Source organism: Orycteropus afer, unplaced genomic scaffold (genome assembly GCF_000298275.1).
Source record: "Orycteropus afer afer isolate SDZICR_OR568_19922 unplaced genomic scaffold, OryAfe1.0 scaffold00182, whole genome shotgun sequence".
NCBI classification, from domain to species: Eukaryota; Metazoa; Chordata; class Mammalia; order Tubulidentata; family Orycteropodidae; genus Orycteropus; species Orycteropus afer.
Window position 1 is genome coordinate 705,628 of NW_006921769.1, and position 15,347 is coordinate 720,974.

Below are 15,347 nucleotides of genomic sequence, written 5' to 3' on the forward strand. Positions count from 1 at the left end.
TGTTTGGGAAGAATACTCTTCATCAAAGAGGTTGCCATGGGCTGTTCACGAACCTCTGCTAAGTCAGTGCTCACTGGCACAGTGGCCCATTGACAGCTATTAAGTGCAGCTCTCAAAACCAGGGGTGCTGATCAGAGTGTGCAGGTTACTTATTTTCTTATGTGCTGCATGTTCTACAAGATTTCCTAAACAACCTGTCTATAGAGCTTTCTTGTGAAAACAGAGAAGAGGAAAAAAGAACTGTGGCTTTGGTGATTACAGTAGCCTTGATTATCTATTGTGCTGAGGGTTACAGTACTCAGATACGGTTCACCTAGCCAAGACTGGCTATATAATTTGCAGGGCTCAATGCAAAATGAAAATACAGGGAACTTTGTTAAAAAATTATTAAGAATTTCAAGGTGGTGACAGCAGGGCATTAAACCAAGTGACTGCGCAAGTAGTATGCCCATGAAGCTATCCCTATACCTTACTCTCTCTCTTAAGGACTCTAAGATGCTAATCTTTGAACAGTGGCAGTTGAAATGGTGTATGATGGGTTATACTGAAAAATGTTCTTGGTTGCCTAGCAACTGGCTAAGGACTTGAAGTGGCTGACTTGCAGCTTTAGATACACCATCTTGAAAGTCTAAATTCATGGAAACTTCTAGTGGACCAATAATTTTCAATGAAAAGTAATGGGGGACGGGAATGCGGAGGGCAAGAAGAAAAATGTTTTTCTACTCTTATAATCTCTTGGGTGGCTAGCTTGTCATTTTTCCTATTACAATCTTCTAGGACTAAAATTCTTCCTAAGCAAAGTGAAAGTGAAAGGAAAGTCTACTTTTCATAGAAATATAAGTGATACGTTTCCTTAGAAGGTAATGAAGACATTAATTAATCAATCAATAGTTATTGAGCACATTCATTTGGTAATTTAACAATGTATGAAAACTGATTCACATGCAGTGGCCATTTAATAATAAGTAACTACTATGTAGTACATTCAATAAGGAACTCTGGTGGTGTAGTGGTTAAGGCAGCTGACTGATAACCACAAGTTCAGTGTTTCTAACCCACCAGCTGGTCCAGAGAACAAAGACAGGACAGCGTATATTTCTGTAAAAATTTACAGCCTTGGAAACCCAGTGGGGGTCACTCTGAGTTAGAATCAACTCAATGGCAGTGAGTTTGGTTTCTTTGTTTATGTAGTAGAATACAGAGATGAATAAATCCATTTTTATTCTCAAGGAACTCAGATAAGACTAATCAAGGACATCAAGCTAATATATAATTAAACACGAGCACTTCGTATTAAAAAAACGGAGTCCACAAGGTCCTTTCTCTCTTTGTTACAGGGTCCTTGTGCTGCAGAAACAGAACCAGCCCTTTTGCTGCAGAGTAAACAGTTTGGGCTTTCAAAAAACAGTCACATTGCAATTGCATTTGATGACACCAAAGTTAAGAACCGGTATGTATTATTCTGAGATGTTGAGCAAGAACTGACAAATGGAAGGATTTGCATGTAATCAAGTTTAATCAACTACATGTATTAATGAAGTGTATGTGTGTATGTGTGTGTGTGTTTAATTCAACAAGTGTAGCAGAGAATAGAATTATATTTCTCTGAGCCTGAGGAGCTTAGATTAGGCCATCAGCAGAGCGGAAGGTCTTCATCTCTGAGAAGCTTTGCTCTACCTTTGAAGATGCACCCATGATCTGACATCCTTCTGTCCTAGGTGAATGCTCTGTTTTATTTTGTGTGATTTTATTTCACAGCCTCACAATCGAGCTTGAAGTGCGAACTGAAGCAGAATCAGGACTGCTTTTTTACATGGCTCGGATCAATCATGCTGATTTTGCTACAGTTCAGCTGAGAAATGGATTTCCCTACTTCAGTTATGACTTGGGGAGTGGTGACACCAAAACCATGATCCCCACAAAAATCAACGATGGCCAGTGGCACAAGGTATTTATGGTCCCTGGGACATTGGTGGTGGCCTCAGATGTAGGTACAGAGCACTGGGTGACAGGCATCAGCATCCCCTGGTCCCAGTGCTGATTTGCCAGTGCACTCACTATGGGACTGCTGGAAAGTGGCAGAGACTAAAAATAGAGCTAGAGCCTTATACAATTGCCAAACCCTGGAAAATGTGATAAGACCGAAGAACATTTATAATTGACTATTTACAGGCCTTAGGAGCTCTGGTAGCATAGTGGCTAAGACACTTGCCTGCTAACCAGATGGCTGGCGGTTCAAACCCACCAGCCACTCCTCGGAAGGAAGGTTGGGCAATCCTACTTCCGTAGTGATACTGCCTCGGAAACCCAAGGAGGGGTCGCTATGAGTCGGGGCCGACTCGACGGCACATAACAACAACAACAACAACAATTTACAGGCCTTATCATGGTACTACAGGGTTCTACCATGCTGCATGTTTGAGGTTCTCAAACATCTGCCCATAGTCTGGGGCCAGGAAGTTGAGGACACTTTTGCTGCTCAAGTGAGAAATATAGGACAATGGAACATGTCCATCATAAGGGTCTCTTTCCTCCATTAAAGGAATAATACTTATTCTGAGATGGTACTGTCTAGTTTTTAGGTTCTAAGATGGCCTTTCCTTTATGAAATGACATTTGACAAATTTAAAAGTTGCCCACACTAGGATGGGCCCTAAGTGTTACCCACACTCAACCACTATTTGTCTATGAAAACAAGAGTCTAGCATCTCTGATATATTGTGTTTAAAGGCCTCTAAGGTACCATTTCTACCTACATTCATTTGGAATAACTTTAAAAACTTTGGCCTTACACCCAGAAACTGGTACTTTTATGGTCACAGAAGGCTCATTTGTCAGCTTATTGTCCTCTTTGGCATGACTGCAAATAGATAATGTACTGCCTGATTAAAATAAAATCTCCAAATTTGTCTCTGCACCTGTGATCGCCTATTAAGTAAAGCTTCCCAAAGTGGACCAATAAAACATTTTAATTTTCAGAGCAGGATATCATTATATGTTGAATTTGATATATTAACACACTTTGACTTTTATATCATATACAAAGTCAAAGAACCTAAAAACAAATCAAACAAAAATTCAAAGTCAACCAGTTTGCTATCATGGAAATGAGAAATGGAATCCTCCTATTTGCTCGGGACCTTATCACTGTCAGATATCAGTCCTCATGAAGAAGCTCTCATTACACATTTAATCTAATTTCTAGCTAGTGGAATAATAACTGTAACACTTGAGAAAAAGACATATTTCTGGGCCACGGTAATGCTGGGATTAAGAAAGCAAACTTAAATATCATGATTAGCCAAATTAAATAGGGATTTTATTTGTGAAGGTCTTTTAAAAATTTTGAAACAAGAACAGCTAAGGGTAAAATGATGTCTTAAGTTACTCTAATTCTGATCTAGACCCATTTTTAAGTGATCATTGTATGCTAGTGTTTCGCAGGCTTACACACTCCCTTTCCTAAATTCAGAGTCCTGGTAGTATGCCCAAGTCATTCTTCACACCCCTTATTTTATTCTGAGCAAGAAGATAATTGATGCCACTGCCCTCATTTCAGTCAACTTTCCCCTTGTTCCCGGCTTGGTACTAATCAGCTGCTAAGGAAGCGGCAGTGCAGCCTATTTACACCGCTCTTCCTTTAATTCTGTAGAAAGGGGCTTGTTAGGCACAGTAATGTAGAATACTTCAAATCGTGTTAGTTAGCCTAGGCTTTGCTCAATCAAACTAATGCACTTTTGAAACTGGGCATTGATTTTGCAGCCTACTTAATTCATGATAATGCCATCAGTCTTCAAGGTTCTTTTCATCATATGTACTCTTGATATAGATGCACACTCACCAATCTATTGAAGTATCTTCAATCTAAAACTTCCCAGGAAACTGGTGTACTCTTTTGGAGATAACAGCAATGGAGAGGACAGAATTTGAGACGGTCTGCAACATAGGCCTAATTTTACTTATAGGCTTGCACACGCTAGGTATTCAATAAAAGTTATTTTTCTTTTCCTTGGAATGTGATAAAAGTTCTTGTCTTACACACTGTGTTTGAAATTTTTCCAAGTTTGGTATTAATGGCTTCTCTTTTTTTTTTTTTTTTTTCCTTAGATTAAGATTATGCGAATTAAACAAGAAGGAATTCTGTATGTAGATGATGCCTCCAACAGAACCATCAGTCCCAAGAAAGCTGATATCCTGGATGTTGTGGGAATGCTCTATGTTGGAGGTCTACCCATCAACTACACTACCAGGAGAATTGGTCCTGTAAGTGTGTAATTTGTTTCTTTGTTGACTGAATGACTAGCCGCGTTAAGTATTCATGCATTTACTTTGAATTATTAGGTCTCACTTGCCCACAATCACTTATAGGTGAACAAGAACTATCTTGTCTGAGAAGTGACAGAAGATTTTATTTGATAGATTTGACTATGAAAGGCATTATCCCAGAGCAGAAAGAGTGTGGACTCTGGAGCCATCCTCCCTCTATTGGAATATCTGCTTCATTACTGACTAGTTGTGTGAGCTTGAGCTTACTTTTCTCTGACAAAGTGCCCTCATTTATAAAATAGGGTAATAACGCTGTGTAGTTGAATGCTATAAGGTTGACCCTCAACTCATGGCAAACCCATGTACAACAGAATCATATCATTGTTATATATTGAATTTTCATTGGCTGACTTTTCAGAAGTAGGTCTCCAGGCCTTTCTTCCATGTCTTAGTCTGAAAACTCCATTGAGACCTGTTTGGCATCATAGCAACATACAATCCTCCATTGACAAACAGGTGGCAGCTGCACTAGAGGTGCATTGGCCAGGAATTGAACCTGGATTTCCCACATGGAAGATGAGAATTCTACCACTGAACCACCACCAAACAAATAGAATTGCTATAAAGATTAAATGAGGTCATGCATTTAAAGGGCCTGAAAAAGTGCAAGTCATGTCAACAGCAGGGAAGATGATGATGATGGCATTGATGTTCATGTTTCGGGTCTAGAAACTTAGCAAGTATTGAGAGACAGAGTATTTAGAGTATAGTCATCCATTACTGGATTCAGAATTTAAAGTCCCTACAAATCTGTGTGGAGCTCTGGTAGCATAGTGCCTAAGGCACTTGACTGCTAACAGAAGGCTGCCAGTTCAAACCCACCAGCCACTGCTCAGAAGGAAAATTGGGCAATCTACTTCCGTAGTGATACCACCTCAGAAATCCAAGGAGGAGTTGCTATGAGTCGGGGCTGACTCAATGGCACATAACAACAACACAATTTTGTAAATCCATTTTCACAAAATAATTTTTTTGTCAGACCATATGTCCTGGTTGGCTTTGGAGACAGCATTATTCCAAGAATATCCAGGTTTAGTGTTTTCAGAACACACATTACATATAAATGTGATACATTCACCTACTGAAATTAGAGTACATGATAATATATGTAGATTTGTTAATTTATAGAAGACAATTACACTGTAGCTCTCAGTATTTGGCTTCTCTGTGGAGGATGGTATTACTTCTCTTTCATAACAATAGAATGCTACCAAGGTCTGCCACAAATGAGAGTCTTTGAAATGAGAGTGGCAAAAGTGCTCAACTTGAGTTCCCCAAGCCAAATGAAGTATAATGGAGCAGAGGGTAGTGGGTTTACTTTTAGAGTGCCTGAACCCCAGATGTTTCATGCAAACTTTATGTTTTGTACACTTTATGTGTAAGTGCATTTTCTCAGAAAAGGTCTGTGGCTTTCATTAGATTTCCAACAGGAAGAAGCACTGAACCAAACCTAATTTTCTTTTTCAAATAGAATTGAACATAGATTATGACAAAATATGTACATAGTAAAGTTAATAAGCTATTAATAGAAGCAGGGAATCAGGAACATAGAGACTAATAATAAGTTATGACATCCAAGTAGGGCTTATACCTCTATCAAGCCAGCAGTCCCACCAGAGATATAGGGACCACCTAAATTCATACTAATCACATTCCAGGTTAGATACATTCTGGTTGAGACATACAACACAGGAATTGATGGACCACACTATGAAGTCTGGGGTGATGACACAAACCCTCACAGTCTTTGGGGCTGCCATAGACAAATGCCTAAGGATTACATATATAGTGCTCCTTACCAAATGATTGTATTCGACATAAAGGTAAAAGTCTGCTAAAACATGATGATTTGTTTCTTCTAACTTGAACATTAAGGTGACCTATAGCATTGATGGATGCATCAGGAATCTTCAAATGGCAGAGGCCCCTGCTGACCTTGAAAAGCCAACCTCCAGCTTCCATGTTGGAACATGTTTTGCAAATGCTCAAAGGGGAACATATTTTGATGGAACAGGTTTTGCCATAGCAGGTGAGATTCTTCTATTTCCTTTCTTTTAAATATTAACAAGGAACTAATATTAACTTTTTGCTTTTACCGAAAAATAAAAGTCCTTTGGGGTTCTAAACTAATATCTTGTATGTAAAACAGAAATGAAATTTATAGAGTTAATAAAAATGTCTCTTAGAAATTAATGTATCTAATTCTGATAAGAACTAATAGACTAAAGTAAAAGGCTATTTGGAGAGATTATTCCACCCATTTCCTTTACTGGAAATCACCACTAAAACAAGTGTAATGCTATAAAATGGCTCATGTATTTATGCTATGCAATTTTATTTTCTACCTTTCTGAAGATGAGATACCATTTTTCTCTCTCCCATTCCAGTGTTTTGCAAGATTCCGTCTATGTCCCTCCCAAAAAATGCACACATTTGCAGCTATTCCTTGTTGATGGTAATGAATGCACCATTCCCAGGCCTTCTTTAAGTATTTTCCCCTTTCCAGTGATCATTTCTAGCATCACTGATACTGAATGTACAAAATGGAAAGAAAAATATGAAAAAACATAATACTAAGTACGAAAATGAATTTAACACTAACGTACTTGAAGATACAATATTTAATCATATAGTTAAATAGACACATTCATTTGTTCATTAAAAATAATAAACATATAATATTATACGTGTTTATATATAATATTATATTAAAACATATTATATATAAAGTTATTATAGAAAACAAGTAAATAAGATATATTTCCCTTCTACAAGAATATATTATTAAGAAGATTATATTTGCTGAGAAACCACCAGAATACACAAGTAAGCACGATTATGAACTACAAAAACATACAGCAAAGTTCTGTGAATATTTAGAAGTAAGATTAAATTTAGTTGGGAAAATCAAGAAGTTTCATGGAGGAAGTAGCATTCAATCTAGGATTTAGAAGGTAAATTTAACACTCCCATAGAGAAGATATAGGAAGTGGAAGAGCAGGGCCCTCTAGCAGAGAGTTTAGATAGGAAAGCTCCTCGTCTATGCAGCAGAAAACAGGAAAACACAGGGCAATTGCACTGAGCCCTGCACCTACACACTGGAAGCCCAAAGGCGCCTCCAGGATTTCTGCAAATTCACAGATGGCTAATATTCTCTTGACTAAATTTGATGACAAGCTTCAGCTTCTGTAGTCAGTGGATTGATTTACCATCCTATCTGTGCTCTTTAGTTTCTATATCCCTCTAGGCCAGAAAATTAGCCACTCTCTGTTTCCAGCAACTCTTGCTACCTTCTCAACATAGAGTGTAATGCAACCTACATAAAGACTTGGGTGGTTAGAGGAGTGGGCAACATCACTAGAAAATACACAGCTGCAAATTAAGTCTTAGACATCTTTATTCTTAAAAGCTTTCCAGTCACCTCATTCATTGTTTTATTATTTTATTCTTTTTACTGGCCTCTGCTCCCACCCGTTCCCACCATCTTCAGCTAAACTGCTTCATGTTATTCCTCTGTTCTTTTTCCTACATCTCCTTTCAGGAACAAATGCCAAGTCATTCTGTTTTATTTTCTAGGACAATTAAACGTTTTACCCTTTACTTTAAAAATCTAGGCCCATCTTTAAAAAAAAACCTTCCACATAATACGTTTCACCCTTTTTTGGGGGATGTTGTGGTTATCCATAACATTTATTACTTCTGTTACCTAATAATGATTATTATTATGATGAATAATAAGTAGAAGATATGGAGAAAATTTCCATGAGTTTCTTCTCTAATACTCCATGCAGTTGATGTGGATCCATGGATCTTAAGAAATCACTTTGTTTCTTTTTTTCAATAAAATTTTCTTTTTAGTGGTGAAATATACAACCAAACCTACATGTATTCACAAGTTCTACACGAACAGTTCAATAACCTTAGTTACATACTTCACGTTGAGTCAACATTCTGTCTCTACCCATATTGTTTCATCACCATTAAACCCTTTAAGTTATTATCTGTGCTTTAGATTAATTGCTGTCACTTAATGCTCATATAGATAATTCTTTACAAAGTGTTATGCTCCAGACAAACGTTCTTTATTAATTGGACTAAACTGCCATTTAGTTTAATGGTGGCTTCATGGTATAGTTTTAATATAACTTTGTCTCTAAGACTAAAACCAAAAACCAAACTCACTGCCATCAAGTCGGTTACAACCATTTCTTAAATATTTGCTAAAAACTAAATGAATGAATCAACTATGAAAAACTACAGAAAAGATTGAACTGAATGAAGAAGATAAATCTGTCAAAACCCAGAGTCTTCCCATCCAGATAGTACTTGCAGTTCCTCACTTTATAAATACACTTATTATTTACTTATTGACAATCTCATTATTTGACATTTCACATTTATGACAATAATAAAAGATCTACTGTCTGACCATTTTGCATATTAATGATGTACATCCAGAAGTAATGAACACCAAGGTACAAGGCAAGAGTAACATTGGCTGTAATGATCAAGGTCATGTGTCAACTTGGCTGGGGCATGATTCTCAAGTGGTTGAGCAACTAACTATGTGATTTGGTACTTATGTAATGATCTAATTTGGCAGTTATATAATGATGTAGTTATCCTATTTGTATAATATGGTCAACCTCCATTGTCACATAACACCAAATTTTCCATTAACGACCTGGTCTGTGGACAAGTGAGAAGTAGTTATAAAATGTTTAGGAACTTTTGAACACTTTCAAATAATTGTGGTACATTTTTTAATGTACTAGTAAAATCATACTAAACTATAACTGGAAGGCTTAACTTAATGCATTGTTAGAAGGGAGACTTCCAACACTGTCATATTTGACTGTATAATTCTTTGAGTTAATCTCAGTGTGTGTTCATTCATTCATTTGTTCAACAAATATGTACTAAACCACCACAATGTGCAGTACAGTGGTTAATGCACTCAGCTGCTAACCATAATTTCAACAGTTCAAACCCACTAGCTGCTCCACAAGATAAAGATGTGACAGTCTGCTTCCATAAAGATTACAACCTTGGAAACCCTGTGGCGGTTCAACTCTATCCTATAAGGATGTTATGAATTGATGACAATGAGTTTGTTTTTGTTTTTGTTTCTTCTTATGTGCTAGAGAGAGATCTCTGGGTGGCTCAAAAGGTTTGCTCTCAACGACTAACGTATAGGTTGGAAGTTTGAACCCAGCCACTGGTGCCACAGAATAAAGGCATGGCAATCTACTTTAATAAAGACCACAGCCAAGAATAACCTATGGAGTAATTTTACTCTGTAAAACATAGGGTCACTGTAAGTCATTAAAATCAACTTGACAGCAACAGGTTTCATTTTGTTGCATTATTTTATGGGCCACATAGTTTGCTTAGACACTAGGAATAAATTAATGAGCAATACAGACAATGTCCTTGCCCTCACAGAACCTACATTTTAACAGAGAAAATAGCAAAAATAAATAAATAAATAAGACATAACCAATAAAGTGTGTTAAATGACATGATGCTGGAAGTAAAGGTCACGTGGGAATCTGTAACTGATGGTCTTCATTATAATTGACTAATGTATGAATCAAATCTAGTAAAACCATTGCATTGTACATATTTTAAAGAAGCATCCCCTAAACTGCAATTAAAAAAAAAATCTTCATTTTACAGTTGGTGGATTCAAGGTGGGATTGGACCTTCTTGTAGAATTTGAATTCCGCACAACTAGGACCACTGGAGTTCTTCTGGGAATTAGCAGCCAAAAAATGGATGGAATGGGTATCGAAATGATTGATGAAAAGGTGAATGTCAGCAATGCAAACATCCTGCATCTTCTCATCATCTCTCATTCACATGTAGAGGACTCATAGTTTGAACTCTTCAGATAGAAGCCCCTCAACACTCTTTGTTTGGAGAAACTTTTGTTTGGATAAAAAGATCTTTGCATCATTTTACGCTTCTCGATTATCTCAGTTCACATGTGTTTACAGCACAATTATTCCATGGACCAGTGTAAACTCTTAAAGTGCACATTGAGAAGCAGGCCAGCATGTTGACTAATATGAGACCAGATGGTTGCAATCTCAAACTCTAATGGTGCTGCTATCAGAACACTATTTTCCTCCTTATTAAAACACAGTGTATAAAACTATTGATTCCCATGGAGGGCACTTGCATTGTCTAAAATAAGACTTTGCCTCTGAGAATAGGATAGAGAGCTCTCAGAAGCAAAGGACTTCAGCTGCCATGATAACAGTGTTCTCAATTTTTATTTAAATGCATCCAGATACCATTACAAAAACAGAGCAAATTTATAACAAAGGTATGTTGTCAATTGACTTACAAAAATAGGATAATCTAACTCAACAAGTCATTTTAGCCCCTGCTGCCAGGAGCTCTGGTAGCATAGTGGCTAAAGCACTTGACTGCTAACCAGAAGGCTGGTGGTTCAAACCCACCAGCCACTCCTCGGAAGGAAGGTTGGGCAATCTTACTTCCGTAGTGATACTGCCTCGGAAACCCAAGGAGGGGTCGCTATGAGTCGGGCCGACTTGAAGGCACATAACAACAACAACAAAAAGCCTATCATCAGCACCCTGCAGGGAAAGGATCTGTTTGTACATACTTTGGTACTACAGGGAGCAGATAAGAAGAGGAGGCAAAGCAAGAAATGTCTTAAGTTTCCTATTTGGCTACTTAATAGGAATCATACTTTACCTCCACTCATAGTCTACTATTGCAGTGTTATTGCCTTCTTCCAAGAAGGAAAAAAAGTAGATCACCCCATCTTCCTTCCATGGAGCGACTGGTAGGTTTGAACCACTGACCTTCTGGTTAGCAGCCAAATGCCTTATTCACTACACCACCAGAGCTCCATAAAATACTATTTTCTTTGCCTTCTACCAGCCTGGCTTCAGGCTACAAATCATCTTCAAAGGCAATATAGCAAAAAAGATCAGGAACTAAGAGACAAAAAAAGGTGAACAAATAAGCAACACTTAATAGTTTTGCAGAATTTTCAAAACATGCTTTCACTTTATCACCTGTTCATAACTGCAGTTACTGTCAATGTGGCAATGTGTCAGGTTCCGTTACAGGGATTTCTTGCCAGGTCCTACAAAATCCTGTTGTTACAAACCACGTGCAGCATAGTAAAACTATCAATATCTACAAACTATATGGTTTACAAACTTTTCACTTATTGACTTACACTTGGAATCTTTTTTAAAAAAAGGTATTTCTTTCCTTTTACTTTGTTATATGTGTTGCCTAATTGCAATATATATTTTTATTGTTTCAATATGTTCCTTGTCTTCTTCAGCTTCAAAGGAATTCTGTCATCTCATTTTCAGGGACCTTTCCATATTACCAAAAACAGATTTTTTTTTTTTTTCCTTTTAGACAAGAGCTTTCAACCTAACTTGTTCATTGTTAGGAAATTAACTGGCCTTCTGGCTCAAGGACTTTGGCAACTGAGACATGAAGCTTGCCCTAAAAAGTAATTTATATAACTTTCCATTAAGTGTGCAGATGGAATCCATGTAGGATATAAAACTATAATTACAACATCAAAAGTTCAATATTTTAAAACAATGACAATATTCATTTAAATTGTATTTGTAAATCAAATCAGTAGATCAATTTAAACAATATCTTTAATGAAAATTTTATAAGATACACCAAGAACTCTAACACTCTAAAAGGAACTGTGGTAGAACTCTTCCCTGTGCAAACTAGGTCTTTTTCTTGTCATTTGACCTCAAATTGTATTTCACACTTTCTGAAAGCAGAATAATTATCTACTTCATGCATCTTGCCTCTCTCCCCCAATAATGCTCAATATAAAAACATTATTTCCCCAATGATGCTTGAATATAAAAACATAATTTACAACTACAATTATAATTGTAATAATTGTATGAAATTATTGTATATAATTGCAATTACTTTTGTACTTTGATTTCTGTCACATCTTAATTTTTTATAGTACGACCCAGTAATATTCACATCAAACTCATCCAGTCTGTCCCACAGACCTGATAATTGTTCTCTGTGAATCATCATGATATCCCTCTAAGGAAATCATCTGTGACTGTTCAATTCCCTACTTTCTAGCTCATGTTTCATGTGGACAATGGAGCTGGCCGATTCACTGCGGTCTATGATGCTGGGATCCCAGGGCGTTTGTGTGATGGACAGTGGCACAAGGTCACTGCCAACAAGATCCAACACCGCATTGAGCTGGCCGTCGATGGGAACCAGGTAGAAGCCCAAAGCCCAAACCTAGCGTCTACATCAGCTGATACAAATGACCCTGTGTTTGTTGGAGGTTTCCCAGGTGAGTGTTAGCTACTCCAGCAAGAATGCCTTTGCTGTTATTTTAGTAGTTTTGAAAATATTTATATTCATATAAATATATCCAAGAATGTGAATTGAAGTATACTTGGGGCCTAGCTTTGGAATCTACTTCCATCAATAACACCTTACCTAAAATATCCAGTGTGTAAAATGAGTATATTACTTATACAAACCACATGGGATGGAATTTTTCACAACAGCCCCAAAAATTTCATTTGTTGGGAGATTGCGGCTAGAGGAAATGAATTTGACTTGTAAAAGATATTAGACATTTAACAGAAATTGGGACCAGAGTTGCTGTTCTTTCTGATTATTTTAAATTAATATACCAGAGGAATCATAAAATTTATGGAACTTATTTCCTCAAGTTCTGGAAATCATTGGGTTAAATGTAACTAATTTCTCCCTTAGGTTATTATAGAGTTTATATTACAAAGAAACCCAAGTAATAAATCTGCATTCAAAAATCCCTCTCTAGCACATTAAGTATAGCATGTGAACCACAGAGTGTTACTAAAGTGCCCATAAATAAGAATGACCAGCTTGATGAGAAATAAGCCAAGTGCCACTTAATAAGTACTTTAAGAATACAGACTATTGCAATGCTCTTTCAACATTATGGCAAGAGGAACTTTTGTCCCCAAAGCTCTTTTTCTTAAGAGAATGAACTGTACAGTGGTTGACAGAGGAAAAGATGTTAGAGAAATTGGGACCGATTCAGAGCTCCTCTTTCCAAAGTTACTTCTGACTTTTAAAAAGACCTACGTCTGCTTCAATCAGGAATAACCTCAATAGAATATGAAGGATAAAATACACTTCCCAATTCACAGTCTACCTCACTTATAAAATGACATCTGAGTTACCTGAAAGAAGGTTGTTGTTGTTGTTGTTATGTGCCGTCGAGTCGGCCCTGACTCATAGCGACCCCTCCTTGGGTTTCCGAGGCAGTATCATTACGGAAGTAGGATTGCCCAACCTTCCTTCCGAGGAGTGGCTAGTGGGTTTGAACCGCCAGCCTTCTGGTTAGCAGTCAAGTGCTTTAGCCACTGTGCTACCTTAATAAGAGGGAGAAGCTTTTGTGTGAGTTTTCAACCAACTTAACATTTTAGGATATACCTGTACAGTATAAGAAAGCAATAAAGTCACCTTTAAAAACCCATATCCTATTGGTGTAGTGGTTAAGGCATTTGGCTGCTAACCAAATGGTTTGTGGTTTGAACCCATCAGCCACTCCATGGAAGAAAGATGGGGTAGTCTGCTTCTGTAAAGATTTACAGCTTTGGAAACCCAATGGGGGTCACTATGAGTCAGAATCAATTCAATGGCAGCGAGAGTTCAGAATTTAGAGTATTTGTTCAATTGCTTTGTTTCATTAAATAAAAATTAATAGTTTTAATCACAAATGTAAACAAGCTCATTCCAAACCAATTATTTCTTTGATGCCTTAACAATGTATGCTTTTAGGTATTTTTATATTTCATAATGCATACATATAAAAAGTTTATATCTGTCTGTAAGCCTGTTAGTAAAGCTAAAACAAAATCACTAACTTTACATAAGACAGCCTTCCAGCTTAATATCTAACTAACAGCTGACTCTCATACATGTTCTTAACATGTTGTTAGTTGCCATTGAGTTATCTTGGACTCACGGCGACGCTATGTATATATAACACAATGAAATGTTGCCCAGTCTCACTCCATCTTCATGACCTCTGATATCCTCAAACCCATTATTGTGGCCACTGCGTATTATGAGTGCCTGCTAACCTAGGGAGTTCATTTTCCAGCACTGCATCAGACAGCAGTCTGTCATAATTCCTAGGGATGTCATTGGCTAATTTTCGGAAACAGATCACCAGGTCTTTCTTCCTGGTCTTAGACTGGAAGTTCTGCTGAAAACTGTCTACCATGAGTGACCCTGTTGGCATTTGATATGCCAGTGGCATAACTTCCAACACCATATAAGTCACCGATGTCAGACAAACTGACAAAACTTCACATAAGAGTATAGATCAGATTCAGGGCCGAGAGCCTTCTAATATAATCTGAAACTAAGAGTTGACTTTGAGACATATTCTTAATATAACAGAAATTGTTTAAAACTAAGCCTTGTATCATTTTTTTTTTTTCAGATGGCATCAATCAGTTTGGCCTGACAACCAATATTCGGTTCCGGGGTTGCATCCGATCCCTGAGGCTCACCAAAGGATCTGGCAAGCCACTGGAGGTTAATTTTGCCAAGGCCTTGGAGCTGAGGGGTGTTCAACCTGTTTCATGCCCAGCCAATTAATAATAATGTTTAACCCCAAGAAAAGTGCCTCAAAACAAGTATATCAAGTAAAACAAGTATATCTTACCTACATATGTTAATAAAACTAATTGGTGCATTAAATTCTTTCTGTGTTGAGTTAATTTCTTCCTGTATTCAGTTGGTGCTAATTCGGACTCAAGACTGAATTTAATTCAGTTTCTTTCTCAAGTCCATGAATAATAAACTAGTTGTGCCATTCTAAATAATAGCTAGTTTTATTTCACTATGTCTAAGTACAAAAAGCAACTGACCATAAATTTCTGAATTTGCAGCATGCCCTGCAGTCATTACAAGAAGAGCTCAGATGCTATTTGTGAAAGGCACCTTTTTCTTTTTTTTTT

The 15,347-nt window shown here is 37.2% G+C and overlaps 1 protein-coding gene across 1 annotated transcript in view; it reads left to right on the top strand.

Annotated features, from left to right (window-relative positions):
* The window catches only part of LAMA2 (laminin subunit alpha 2), a gene marked incomplete at its 5' end in the record, with an annotated part of 713,189 nt that extends 698,204 nt beyond the window's left edge, over positions 1–14,985 (top strand). The window contains 7 exons of the mRNA XM_007947384.2: positions 1,338–1,450; positions 1,759–1,948; positions 4,108–4,263; positions 6,202–6,355; positions 10,006–10,136; positions 12,451–12,673; positions 14,828–14,985. Of these exons, the coding sequence (XP_007945575.1) occupies positions 1,338–1,450; positions 1,759–1,948; positions 4,108–4,263; positions 6,202–6,355; positions 10,006–10,136; positions 12,451–12,673; positions 14,828–14,985 (1,125 nt within the window). The remainder of the gene's footprint in view (positions 1–1,337; positions 1,451–1,758; positions 1,949–4,107; positions 4,264–6,201; positions 6,356–10,005; positions 10,137–12,450; positions 12,674–14,827) is intronic.
* Positions 14,986–15,347: the final 362 nt, after the last annotated feature.